Raw genomic sequence first — 14,698 nt, 5'->3', positions numbered from 1 at the left:
TAGCATACATACCACATAGTTTGCATCTGTTTTCATATGTAATGTATGCTTTATTCCTGAAACACCTTTAAGTCCAGTACTGATTTTGCCAACATTTTTCTGCTTCAGTCAGTAGCAGGGGCGGACTGACCATTCGAGAACTCAGGCATTGCCCGAGGTCAGTAGGGTGCCCCATGGGATGCCCATAGGCTTTTTTAGATGTGGGCGAGGACACAGGGGCCCCATGATCCCCTATTGCCCAGGGGCCCCATGAGTTGTCAGTCCGCCCCTGGTCAGTACCGTACAAAATGGGTCTCTGCAGACATAATTCTGGTTAAGTCAGTATGGCACAGTTTTGCATTTGTATGCCATGTGTTGATATTTTTTTTGGGGGGGAGGCAGGGGGAGCGGCAGCAAAAGGTAGCTGTCAGAGTAGCGTAGAGACTGGACAGAGAGGGATTACTTTGACGCAGTTGGCCGGCTTAAACATGTATTGCAATGTATGTGAAATAAAAAAAAAAAATTATTTTTTATGCCAAGTTTACTACAAAGGGTGCATAGCAGGGTGCAGATGGTTCATCCACAGTGTAAACATGGGTCACCCCTATTTAGCACCTGATGAGTTATATGTATAAGCTATTTGGATTTCAGCAAAGAAATATCTTATTTCTATTGCATAGTGCAGGTCAGTGACTGTAGCTCTCCTACAACTTGTGTCTATTTGCCCCATATTGGCACTATATCAATCGTAGTATGCTAAAAGCAAGTATTTTGCAGAATAAAGTAGGGACTGGCCAGAGAGGGATTACTGTGACGCAGTTGGCCAGCTTAAACATATATTGCAATGTATGTGAACTAAAATCCCTGGTTTTAAGCAAAGTTTGCTAGAAAGGGTATATAGCAGTGTGAAGAGGGGTCATTAAAGTGATACTAAAGGCTTAATTTTTTTTTTTTTTAAATAACAAACACATCTCACTTGCTCTCTGCAGTGGTTTTGAACAGAGCAGCCCTGATCCTCCTCTTCTCGGGTCCCCCGAAGGTACTCCTGGCCCCTTCCTCCTGTCAGGTGTCCCCACAGCAAGCAGCTTGCTATGGGGGCACCCATTGCTCGGTGTGTCCATTCACACACAGAGCTGCGGCTCAGCCCCACCCCCTCTTTTAGCTCCAGCTGCTGTCTCAGCCAATGAGGAGAGGGAGACCTGGGATAGCTGAGACTCCAGTGCACATCACTGGATTGAGAGGGAGCTTAGTTATTAGGGGGGCTGGGGGAGCTGCTGCACACAGGTTTTTTACCTTCATGCATAGAATACATGGTTGTAAAGGCTCAAGGTTTTTTTACCTTCATTTTAAGAAAATTTACTGTGTTTGGACATAGCACACAATGGGGTTGATTTACTAAAGGAAAATATACTGTGCACTGCAAGTGCACTTGCTCCAGAGCTTAGTAAATGAGGTACGGATTCACGTTGCAAAAAATACCCAATTACATGCAAGGAAATTAAAAAAACAAAAAAAAACCCCAGCATTTTTGCTTGCACATGGTTAGATGATAAAATCAGCAGAGCTTCCCCTGAGATCTAGAGCAGACTATCTGCCTTTAGTAGATCAACCCCAGTGTAGCTTACTCTTATACCACTTCCGGCTAGTTTCCCTTTTTATTTGCATCTCACTCCACCACAATCCCAGCCTCACCAACTATGGAAAGTGCCCGGGTATGCTTATTCTTCAGAATATGTACTATTCCTCTGGGTCAACTGTGGGTATAGGATTGTGTATATGGAGGTTTTCTATTTGTGTGTTGAATTAGATGGACTCATGTCTTTTTAAATCAGACTATGTAACCAACTATGGAAAGTTCCCAGGTATGCTTATTCTTCGGTATATTTACTGTTCCATTTCCAAATTATATCTTTATATGGCATGCCTGCTTTTAACAATACTTAGGTTTCAGGGTTGAGAACTTGGCTCCCCCACTTATACCCCTAACACCAGCACAGCACCTGAAAAATAAAAAAATATATGGCTGGAGCTGTCCCAGGTCTCAAGTTTCTATATTTAACAGCTGTGACTTAAGCCCCATTCACTCTAGGGTGTTTTGAATCTGGGGCAGAATCACTGTGATTCTGCCCACGATTTAAAAAAGCGCTGCTAAAATGAGAAATTGCGGAACTGCGTGTTCAGGTATCATTCATTTTAACAGCACCTGGAAACGTGGTGTGGTTCTGCCACGATAAATTACGCTGCAATCGCGGTAAACTGCACATCACTCAAAAGCAGTTCATGAACATTGCGGTTTGCTGCAATTATTGCACGACAATGCTAGCAGAACTGCACCGCATTTTCAGATGCCATTAAACTAAATGGCACCTGAACACGTGGTTCCACAATTTATCACTTCAGCAGAGCATTTTGAAATTGTGGGCAGAACGCCCTAGTGTAAATGGGGCCTTAGATCCTTCATGTTACATGGATTGGCATTGGGAACAGCAAATACTGCCCAGGGCTATGTAATCATTTTCTTTAGGTTTTTTAGTTTGGAGCAGGTTTAGGTTTGAGCAACCAATTTCAGAAGCACAGAGTATAATGTTCCATTACGATTATGAGATGTGAGACTCTTTTATTGGAGTACTGATGTGTACAATCGGATGTTGGCTGTGGTCTAAGATCACATATTGCAGTATACATTCCTAATGTACAAATACAATATAAAGGTGCTTTTGTTTGACTATGCTACCAGAATCAGATGAAACATTCGGTAACATTTTAATACAAGATAAACATATTAAATCTTTACATAATCATGTCAACTTGTACTTCATTGACACACAAATAATTACATTTGGTCACAAGAAAAAAAAAAACAAATAAAAAAATCAGTGATAAATAAATCTATATTCTTTTTTTTTTTTAACAAAATCATGTATCTTCAGTCTTTCATTAACTGGTACATGTAAGGCACATTAGAATGTATATTTCTATAAAATAATTTTAAGAACAACAATAAAAAAAAGTGGATTAATTTGTGCTTCCTTTAGTTTCACATCCATTGGCAGCTTTTCAGAACTCTTTAAAAGCTGGGCTGCAATGCAGTGCACTGCAGTATCCCTTGTGGCACTTTGTGGACAATGAAAAGGTCTATGAGACGTTCACAGGATTTGTCCAGTTACTGAAAAAGAAAGCATGGGGGCACCTAGGAGAAGCAATATTCTAATGCAGTGAAATGATTGCTTATTCCACATATTGCTTTACTTGAAATGACGCTACAAATTTAGTTATGTTTGCATAATGAATTTTAAAACGTCAACCTTGTTGACAGCATTGTGTAATTACATGAGCTATAAAAATGTCCCCCCCCACATATAACACAGGTTTCATTTGAGGCATAATTTACATTAAAAACATTTTTCCTCTGTATGCTGTGCAAGACAAAAAAGGTCTAATTAAAAAAGGCAAAAATGACATTTTAAAAATATAACACTCTATTCCTTAGGAAGAAAAACTTTCAACATCTTTTTTGCTTGTCTGAATATTCCCAATCATAAGTCGGTGACTTTATTTTCTAGGGCGGCTGCGATCTGTTGTAGCCGGATTGCTAACTGCATGCGCTGTGCTGATGGATCCTCTTCTAGAGCGTTTATAATCTAGAACATACAAAGGAGGAGTCATTTTTGTGAAATAAGTGACAGGAAGTCTCAGTGAATAAGATGTTGATGAGGAATCATGCTATACAGTGGCAAACTTGGGGTACTGTACTGCTACACAGAAGTGTGATGGCCTGATATAATCTTGCAGTTCACAAATGGGTCTGAGCTGCTACCAATTATGTCCATGAAAATGGGTAGGAAGATGTGTGCCCATCCTTGTATGTGTCAGGACTACTGGCAATCTCTTTAGACCTTCACTGTTCTCTGCAACAGAATAAAGTATTGGCCCCATTGGTAGGGAGATCCATCTGTGAGAATTTGTCCCTGTAATGGGCTGGAGAGTGCATTGTTGTGGGATTTTGAGAACCCAGCTATCCTAGGATGCAGTAGTGAGGCATGAAGATATCACTTACGCCTGTCTCATTTGACCTCACTTCCTACTTCATAAGGCAACCAGAACAAGATGTGAAGGGAAACCTACACACTGGGGAGTGGATGGCAATACAAATCTTACAGAGTTCCATCTCTCTCCACTCTCACTTAAACAAAAATTTGGGGTAGAGTGCAGCTGAATAAAATACACACACTGATTTATGTATCTCAGGTATCAGGTCTGCTTGACAGTCACTTACCTCATCATAATATTTCTTTGTATACTGATACAGCTGATGTAGTGATACGAGCGTGTTTAGTGATTCTGTATGTGACTGAAGATTAAAAAAAGCTGTTACTTCTAACATACAACAAACTAAAACAAAGCAATAATCAAGTTGTGAAAAAAAACCAGCATGATGTATTTGATTATATTGCAAGATCACAAAATTCCTAAAATAGCTCCACTTAAGACCTCCTGCACATGGGCCAGTGCAATGTAAATTCTGGTCAAAAAGCTCAGCTGCTGCATACAGCCACCCACTGACCTGAGTGGCTGTGTGCAGTTGTACATGGGTATACACAAACATATACTTAAATATGAGTAAAGTGTAGGAAAGTATGCAGAAAATAGAACATTTTCTTTTTTGAAAATGCTCGTGTACTCTATTTGTCTTTACCTGAGCACCGATGTCTGAGTACAGCCACAAACAATCATTCATGTCTGTGGGTCGCTGTATGCGGCACCTAAGCTTTTGGGGTGGGGGAAATATTCTGGAATTTACTATACACAGACTCAGGCTCCAATGTGCAAGAGGCCGTAAACATAATAAAGTAATTGCATCCAATATAACTTGCAGAACTGCATGTTTCATGCAAATGATGTGTAATCTATTTAGTTATGTTTCACTGAACATACCCTTGAAATTTCTGCTAAGTGTGTGTTCATGTCCTGGTCACTGACTTGTACCATCTGACGGATTCCTTTATAATAGCTGAAAAAAGGAAAAAAAATCTATTAATATATGTAAACACTACATTCTGCAACACCAGGTGATCTCTGTTGAAAGCTTAAGGATAAGTTTACCTGCTAAAAAAAATAAATAAATGCACATTTTTTGGCAGGTAAAAAAAAAAAAAAAGTGCATTTACTATTTTTTTTTTTTTAGGAGCCTGGAAAGCATTGCACCAGCGATGAGCAGATTGCTGGTGCCATGCAGACTCCTTCAAACCGTCAGTGTAATCTGTCTGCCCGTACGTCATACAGGCAGGTGGTTTCACACTGACAGGAAGAAACAGTGAACTACCACAGTGCTCAACAGCGCCATGGTAGTTTATTAAGAACCACAAGATGAGAGCCTCAAAGGATGTTGATACTTGTAGTTCATTCATTCACAGTCCTGAATGGCCACACGCCATTACAGCTGGTACAGGGAACTTCTCGTACTGCTGTCACAACAGGTGCACGGGATCCCTGAGTGACTGCAGAAGCGGAAACATATTACATGTTCCTCCCCTAAAAACGTGTAATATGTTCCCAAAGGTGGACATATCCTTTTAACAGAGCAAAACGTAATCAGCCCTCCCAAATGTGTGGAGAAGTGGCCCAAGGAACTAAACATAGGGGTGTTTGGCCATTTATGCTACATTCATCAAGGCATCATACAATTGATTAGTTGTAACAGCTCTAGCTTTAGTAAATCCAATCCACAGGTTTTTATACTGAACTGTATAATTTCAAATAAAATCAGGGTAGCAATACAGGATGCGCAGCCCAGAATATACCTATAGGCAAACATTATTCAATAACTTACTCTTCCACCATTTTCTTGTACGTGGAGATCTCTTTTGCGTAAAGTAATTTGTTGCTGGGTGACTCCTAAAATGAAAACAGATAAACTATAATTATACGAACACACATTAAATTTAGTTATACAGACTAGGGAAGGGTTGGAACCTCTGTCTTGCTTATTTGCTGTTGCAAATTCCCCTCAAACTGCAGTCAGAAAGTGAGGAACAGGTACCCAAAGAGAAAAAAAAAAAAGACTGATACCAATGAAAAAAAACAAACAAAAACCCCCCCAAAAAACAACCCCACAACTACCCAACTTTTTCAAATGCTGCTAAAATAAGTGCTATAAGCCGTCCACAACACTGCCCCAATTTACATAACCGATCTTGTCTCTAAATATCACCCAAACCGTACTCTCCGCTCCTCGCAAGACCTCCTTCTCTCTAGCTCCCTTATCCCCTCCTCCCATGCTTGTCTCCAAGACTTCTCCAGGGCGTCACTCATCCTCTGGAACTCCCTACCCCAATCTATCAGACTATCGCCTACTCTACTTACTTTTAGACGATCACTGAAAACCTCTCTCTTCAGGGAAGCCTATCCCGCCCTCTGCTAATAGTGGAATCCTCTACTCTTCCAACCACTCCATCCCCCACAGTTATTACCTATTGTACCACTAGCCCCTCCCTCCTAGATTGTAAGCTCCAAGGAGCAGGGTCCTCATATCCCTCTTGTATTGAACTGTATTGTTACTGTATTGTCTCCCACTATAATGTAAAGCGCTGAGCAAACCGTTGGCGCTATATAAATCCTGTATAATAATAATTGTTTGTTGCTTGACTGTTGAACAAATTTTCCCTTCCTGCTCTATTGACCACACAGGAAATTAGGGGAAACTTCACCAAAAGTCTGAAATCAAATCTTGACAGGTTTAACCTATCCCTATTCTGCCTAGAAAAAAAAAAAAAAAGTTTTGACTATAGCTAGTCTTTAAGGACAGTGATAAGCAGATTGATTCATAAACTAGGCACATTTTTATATTCAGCTGAATATATCCATACATATTTATCTAATCAGTGGAGAAACATTTAAATAAGGAGTCATGATTGCCTGGATTCCTGAACTCTGTGACTCTGCAGATCAGTCAGACCTGTTCACAAATATTCAGACAAATTTTAAAACTGTGAGAATGCTCCTGATCCAACTGTCTCTGAACTCTATCCAAAATTGTATAAAGAAATGTTTTGGCTGAAGTATAAAGGATTAGAACTTCAATCTGTATTTTATTGCTGACTGTGGGCCCACTAGGGAGATTTATCCTAATAAGAGTTGTCGGTCCTTCTTAAATCCTGAGAAAATCTCAGATACAAGTACTTTAAGACAGTAACCTCATTATAATGGTTAATGTTACTGCTCATTACAGGAAATAATATCTTGACCACTGCATATACCATTTTTTAAATATATTTTAAGGTATTTCTTCATTAAAGTCATTTTGTAGATACTGAGTATTTAAATTTCACTGAACTCTAAAAAATACATGTACAGCTAAATCTTACAAAATAAAGACAGGATTCCCAAAGAGTTAAAATCAGCTCAAAGTTTATTGCCATCAGGGACAGGTAAATAAAGAGAATGAAGAAACATATTTTCCTCGATTAAGATGGCTTTCAAGTGCTTCACTATGTGTACTTTTACAAGTGTATCAAACAAAAGGGTAACACTATAAAATATTTAAAGAAAAAAGCTACGGGGAATTCTACCAAGCTGTAAAGCCTAACCTTTTACTGGTGATTGGCAAACGTATGCATAAGGATAACAGAAAATAAGACTGTCATCCATATCATGCAATACATGATACTGCCACTGAGGACTAACAGGCTTAATGCATGTTGGCAGATGTCTAGCTCCAAACATATCCTATATGTGACATATCCATTGCACGTACTTGCTCTTAAATGAGGGAAGGAAAGCAGACATGAAACTGAACAGCTCAATCACTTACTCTGCTCAGCTTGTGCTCTGTCCTGCTGCATGCATCCATGAAGGTCTGTGCAATGACTGACAAGGATGCATCTACTACTTGGTGGACATGTACATCAAAGATGAAGTGAGGGTTCTTCAGTATGTTAACCCAAAACCTTAACGATAAGCTGTATGGAGAAAGGAAAAACAATAAGACTACAAACAAGCACATCTCATCTGCTGTTACTGATTACATTAAGCATTTCAACATAGACTCTGCAGTAATTCAATAAAAATGTACATTCAATAATGTGAAATGTATATAGACTAGTTGGATTCTTTGTGCATTTACTGGGGAAAAAAACTGTACTGAAAGAAACATAGGGAGCTGCCAATGCTGATCGCCTAAGAATGCTAAATACCTGGCTCTATCTGGCTTTAATACTTATAAAACGTGTAACAGTCAAAACTACTTATCTGTACACTTTAAAATCAAAATCTCTGTGAATCCCCAAAAGAAAAGTAAAACTTTCACCCTTGAAAGTGCAAATAACAAACCTTTTCTGCAATCCTTCCTCAAAACTTAAATCCTACCCCACATTTCCCCAATATATTCAAAATATCCACAATGCAAAGTCCACAATGCAAATAACAAAAGTCCACCACGAGTCCACACCCATATAAAATCTTCAAGCGTTAAGAGTTATCCCATTCCTCACTTCAAATCCAGGAAACCTCAAATAAAATAAACTAAATATAGAGCATTAACTTTTACCAACAATCAAATATTGTGATACCATGCAAAAGTCACTTGTGAAAGAGAAAAAAAAAAAATAATTATTTTAAAATTACTACTTTTAGTGAATCTCATGTGTAAAATTATGTAAATAAAATTAGGGTGAATACACCTACACAACCCACTCGTGAGGTGAATCCACTACAAAATAACCAAACTTGTGTAAAAAGTGCCAACACTTCAATAAAATACACAGCAAGTGCTCAACTTGTGAGTATGTATAATCCGCAATCCAAAATAAGTGCCACCACTCTGGTAGGATTAAAAACTATTACCCTCTTTCATCTCTTATAAGCATTTAAATACTCCAGGGTACAGCAGATTTCTCCTTCCAGATAACTCAAAGCATTGTTCCCCGATCCTCACAGGGCAAGAAAGAGCAAGATTCAGCGGGATGTATAAGTAATAAAATGAAATTTTTATTGCTGCTTACATCAGAGAAACGAAAGACCATCCTGTTCCAGCATAACCATCAAACCAGCATCAAAGATGGCCGCGCTCCTCCTTCCGGTTTTGCGTCTGACGTCACGACACTGACGCGTTTTGTCACTTCCGACTTTTTCTCAAGGGATCCGGACGTTCAGACGGCGGCTCCTCTTATCTGTGGAACCTAAGGGGTTAATCCTCTGCATTGTGTAAAAATGTGGTTTGATCCTGTCTTCTCTGATCCTCCCCTTTTTTCAGTGTCCCCCTCTTATCTCCTGATAGGATATATGGTGTGGAGACACTCTGCGTATGCTCAGTTTGCATTTGAGCCAGACAGGATCAAACCACATTTTTACACAATGCAGAGGATTAACCCCTTAGGTTCCACAAATAAGAGGAACCGCCGTCTGAACGTCCGGATCCCTTGAGAAAAAGTCGGAAGTGACAAAACGCGTCAGTGTCGTGACGTCAGACGCAAAACCGGAAGGAGGAGCGCGGCCATCTTTGATGCTGGTTTGATGGTTATGCTGGAACAGGATGGTCTTTCGTTTCTCTGATGTAAGCAGCAATAAAAAATTCATTTTATTACTTATACATCCCACTGAATCTTGCTCTTTCTTGCCCTGTGAGGATCGGGGAACAATGCTTTGAGTTATCTGGAAGGAGAAAGCTGCTGTACCCTGGAGTATTTAAATGCTTATAAGAGATGAAAGAGGGTAATAGTTTTTAATCCTACCAGAGTGGTGGCACTTATTTTGGATTGCGGATTATACATACTCACAAGTTGGTTTTGCATGGTATCACAATATTTGATTGTTGGTAAAAGTTAATGCACTATATTTAGTTTATTTTATTTGAGGTTTCCTGGATTTGAAGTGAGGAATGGGATAACTCTTAACGCTTGAAGATTTTATATGAGTGTGGACTCGTGGTGGACTTTTGTTATTTGCATTGTGGACTTTGCATTGTGGATATTTTGAATATATTGGGGAAATGTGGGGTAGCATTTAAGTTTTGAGGAAGGATTGCAGAAAAGGTTTATGTTATCTGTACACTTGTTCAGGGTTAATGCATTAGAAAGTATTAAAGCCACTGAAGAAATAGAATAGCCAGAAGGATAAGTCAGCAATGGTATATCCCATATTCTTAATGTAGGTTTCTTTAAAGCCAGAAAACATGGTGGATTGTACCCATTGCACTTCAGTTAATGTTATACATTGGGCAGTTCACAGTGAAATGTTCCCCAAGGATTGCAGTTAAAGTGGAACTAAACCCACCAATTTGTCCGTTTCCCTAAAACTGATCTATAAAAAAAAATATATATATACCCCTAATTTTCCAGTTAAAACATAGGTTTTGGGCTATACTCGCCGTATAAGACTATCCCCCTTCCGAGGCAACACCATTTAAAAACATCAGATTTTTTTATTGAAATGGTTATGACTTACTGATACTTAAAATCCTTCAAAATCCTCATGTTCATCCTCTGATATCATAAGTTCATGAATGACATCTTGTGATACATTTGTAAGACAGTCATCATATGGATCAAATTCCAAATCAGATGGTTACCGCTGGATGTGCGGTAATACGGTAGCTTCAGCTACATACAGTATATATACAGCCCGCTGGATGTGCAGTAATGTACATACAGTATACCGCGCTGAGCCAAGCTGGCTCAAAACAAAATGTCCCTATGACAGATTAATCTGTCAGCCCACCGGATGTGCGGTATATACAGTATACTGAGTATATACCACTGTGGTATATACAGTATACTGAGCCAAGCTGTTTCAAAACGTACCGGTACGTCCCTACTGTAATCAGCCCGCTGGATGTGTGTATGTACGATAGCTGCGGCTACATACAGTATACACTGGGCCAATCACGGCGAGTGATGTATTCTACTAATGAATACAAAGCCTGCTCGGATTGGCTGAGGTTGTGACATCATCAGCCCACCTCTCTGACTCAGCCAATCCGAGCAGGCTTTGTATTATGCAATTACCTTTTGAGGCTTTCCCTCCTTATGGAGGGTGTCAATGATGGTTTTCTGCACAACTGTCAGGTCAGCAGTCTTTCCCATGATTGTGATTCCTACTGAACCAGACTGAGAGACCATTTAAAGGCTCAGGAACCCTTTGCAGGTGCTATGGCTTAAGCTGATTAGAGTGGGACACTTTGAGCCTAGAATATTGCACCTTTTCTCAATATTCTAATTTTCTGAGATTGTGGATTTGGGGTTTTCATGAGCTGTAATCCATAATCATCACAATTATGACAAATCACGGCTTGAACTATCTTGCTTTGCATGTAATGAGTCTACCTCATATATTAGTTTCACCTTTTCAGTTGCATTACTGAAATAAATGAACTTTTGCACTATATTCAAATTTTTCGAGTTTCACCTGTATGTGGTGATAAAACATATGGCTGGTTCTCAACTAGGATGTCCACATTTCTCACAAAATCTCCAAACCAAAGATGGGTTTATACATGAATCTGCACTAAATGGGGATAGCAAGCTTGTTTTCTAAACAAAATGATCAATCAATAAATATGTTCTGTTCAATGGATTAATCAAAACATCTGTTCCGTTCAACACTCTGCAACCATGCTGGTCTAAGATAATGGACAAACCTGTTTGTTTTCCATATGTGAACAGTATCTTCATCTTTAATGTCATACTTCTCAGCTTGTTCGTCCAAAAAGTCAAAGAAATATTTGACAGCTGGCGGTACCACTTGATTAGAGTTAAGGACACTCTGGAAGAAGTTATCTACAAATTGCTGGAGAGTACCCTGTAAAACACAAGCAGAAAGTCAGAAAATAACAGTCAGCAAAGCACAGCAGACTGAATTAAGCTGGACAGGGAAATAAGTCTGTTCAGATAGTCTGGTGATGCAGGCACCACTATCAGACAGCACAATCATGCTCAGGATCTCCCGTTAGACTACGCCACAGTAAAGTAACAAAGCCCAGCCCAACATTCACCCTGAATTGTGACTGGACAATGGATATGGTCATCCCTGTGCTTTTCCCTCCTGTATGTTAGATTTACAGTACTATATAAAGCAGTGGTTCTCAACCTTCCTAATGCCGTGACCCTTTAATACAGTTCCTCATGTTGTGGTGACCCCCAACCATAAAATTATTTACCCAGTAATTATAATTCATGAGTGTCGTTTTACCTCCAATACTGCTGCTTTCAACACAGTAGCAGCTTTTAACAGAGTAGCTGCTTTCAACACAGCAGCTGCTTTCTACACAGTAGCTGCTCTTTACACATCGGAAATATGTGTTTTCTGATGGTCTTAGGGGACCCCTGTGAAAGGGTCGTTCGACCCCCAAAGGGGTCGTGACCCACAGGTTGAGAACCACTGATATAAAGCAATATAGTCCTCGATAGCTTATGAGCCTTCCTTTCCCAATCTAGAGCAGCTATTTTCAACCAGGGTTCCGTGGCACCCTAGTGTGCCGCTTGAGGTTTCCAGGGGTGCCATGTCATTCTGGTAGAGAACGAATGTCACATGAGACCCAGCTCCCAATCAGCATTTCGACAGCTCAGTCAGTGAATGCAAAGTGAAATCAAGGGAGAGGTGTCCTGCCATTTTCTCTTCCTCCCTACAGTGCAGTACCCGGCAGTCAGAGTGAAGGCAAAGTACTGCCAACTTCTAAAAAGGCTGTGTATGTGCATGTTTATATACAGTATGTGTGTGTGTATATATATATATATATATATATATATATATATATATATATATATATATACACACACACTGTGTGCGTGTGTATGTACACTGTGTACACAATTATTAGGCGAGTATTTTGACCAAATCATAATTTTTATGTATATTGTCCAACTCCAAACCATATAAACTTGAATGCTTATTGGATTTATGCATATCAGGTGATGTGTATTTGTGGAATGAGGGAGGGTGTGGCCCAAGGAGAACACCACCCTAGATCAAGGTGTGCATAATTATTAGGTAGCTTATTTTCCTCAAAATGGGCCAATAAAGAGATTTAACTGACTGGTTAATGTCCAAAAATTTTTAAGTCTTTCAGAGGGATGCAGCACTCTTGAAATTGCTAAGATTTTGGAGCATGATCACATTAACACCAAACGTTTTGTTGCAAATAGCCAATAGAGTCGCATGAGAAAAAAAAAAAAGATGAAAAATTAACCCCCAACGATTTGAGAAAAATAAAACAAGAAGCTACCAGGAACCCACTATCCTCCAGTGCGGTTATATTCCAGAACTGCAACTCACCTGGAAGGGCCTAAAAGTACAAGGTGTTCAGTGCTTAGGGACATGGCCAAGGTCAAGAAGGCTGAAACCCAACCACCACTGCACAAGACACATACGTTGAAACGTCAAGACTGAGCCAAGAAATGTCTGAAAACAGATTTTTCAAAGGTTTTATGGACAGATGGGATGAGAGTGATTCTTGACGGACCAGATGGATGGGCCTGTGGCTGAATCAGTAATGGGCACAGAGCTCCACTTCGACTCAGACGCTAGCAAGAAGGAGGTGGGGTACTGGTATAGGCTGGTATTATTAAAGATGAGCTAGTTGGACCTTTTAGGATTAAAGATGGACTCAAAGTCAACTCCCAAAGCTACTGCCAGTTTTAAGAAGAAATCTTCTTCAAGCAGTGGTACAGGAAAAAAAATCTGCATCTTTCAAGAAGACCATGATATTTATGCAGGACAATGCTCCATGGCATGCATCGAAGTACTCCACTGAGTGGCTAGCCAATAAAGGCCTTAAAAGATGAAAGCATGACATGGCCCCCTTCCTCTCCTGGCCTAAACCCTATTGACAACTTGTGGGCCCTTTGTAAACAGAAGATTTACAGTGAAGGAAAACAGTACACCTCTCTGAATAGTGTCTGGGAGGTTGTGGTTGCTGCTGCACAAAAAGCTAATCAACAACAGAACAAAAAACTGACAGACTCCATGAATGGAAGGCTTATGACTCCATGAATGGAAGGCTTATGACTCCATGAATGGAAGGCTTATGACTGTTATTGAAAAGAAGGGTGGCTATATTGGTTACTGATTTTATTTATTTTTTTTGAAATGTCAAATGTTTATCTGTAAATTTTGAGTTGTTTATTATTCTCACTTTAACAGGTGGAAATATACAATGGGATGGGAAAGTTTTTGTTTTTCATTTAGTTGCATAATAATTCTGCAGATTAATAGTTGCCCAATAATTATGCACACAGATATTTTCCTAAGAAAGCCAAAACCCCACTTTTACTTTCTTAAATATTCAAGTTTGAGGTTTATTAACATTTTAGATTGACTGAGAGCACTGTAGTTATTCAATAATGAAAGTAATCCTCAAGCATACAACTTGCCTAATAATTGTGCACACAGTATATTATTATATGCCCACAAGCCTACCTTAACAGAGAGAAGCCTTGTCAAGTAGATTTCTGTAATGGCCTTCGTTTGCTCTTTTGCCTTCATACTTCCTCTCTTGGATTTGCCTTCATCTACTTCATCTGCTGGTCGTACAAGATGCCACACTTTGTTTTCATCTTCTAGCAGTGCATGCCCTAATAAATCAACCAAATCAAGTTCAGCAAAAAACCAGTGCCATGCTAAACCAGGACAAATAAAGAGAAGTTACGGAAGTCAAGATGAACATGGTTTCCTGATTACCTATTGTTAAGAAGCTTAATCACTCTCAAAATCAGAAATATTTGTATTC

The 14,698-nt window shown here is 39.5% G+C and overlaps 1 protein-coding gene across 2 annotated transcripts in view; it reads right to left on the bottom strand.

Moving 5' to 3' along the window:
- Positions 1-2,576: 2,576 nt before the first annotated feature.
- PLXNB2 (plexin B2) overlaps positions 2,577-14,698 on the bottom strand; it is a 280,669-nt gene continuing 268,547 nt past the window's right edge. For both annotated transcript variants that reach the window (XM_089684488.1, XM_089684490.1), the window contains 7 exons: positions 14,389-14,543; positions 11,612-11,772; positions 7,790-7,937; positions 5,810-5,874; positions 4,915-4,990; positions 4,256-4,330; positions 2,577-3,620 (listed from right to left, as the gene is read on the bottom strand). In XM_089684488.1, coding sequence (XP_089540614.1) covers positions 3,516-3,620; positions 4,256-4,330; positions 4,915-4,990; positions 5,810-5,874; positions 7,790-7,937; positions 11,612-11,772; positions 14,389-14,543 — 785 coding nt within the window. In that variant the 3' untranslated portion in view covers positions 2,577-3,515. The remainder of the gene's footprint in view (positions 3,621-4,255; positions 4,331-4,914; positions 4,991-5,809; positions 5,875-7,789; positions 7,938-11,611; positions 11,773-14,388; positions 14,544-14,698) is intronic.

Source organism: Staurois parvus, unplaced genomic scaffold (assembly GCF_062004578.1).
Source record: "Staurois parvus isolate SC_StPar_1 unplaced genomic scaffold, SC_StPar_1.0 ptg000019l, whole genome shotgun sequence".
NCBI classification, from domain to species: Eukaryota; Metazoa; Chordata; class Amphibia; order Anura; family Ranidae; genus Staurois; species Staurois parvus.
This window is presented reverse-complemented; position numbering and strand designations above follow the sequence as displayed.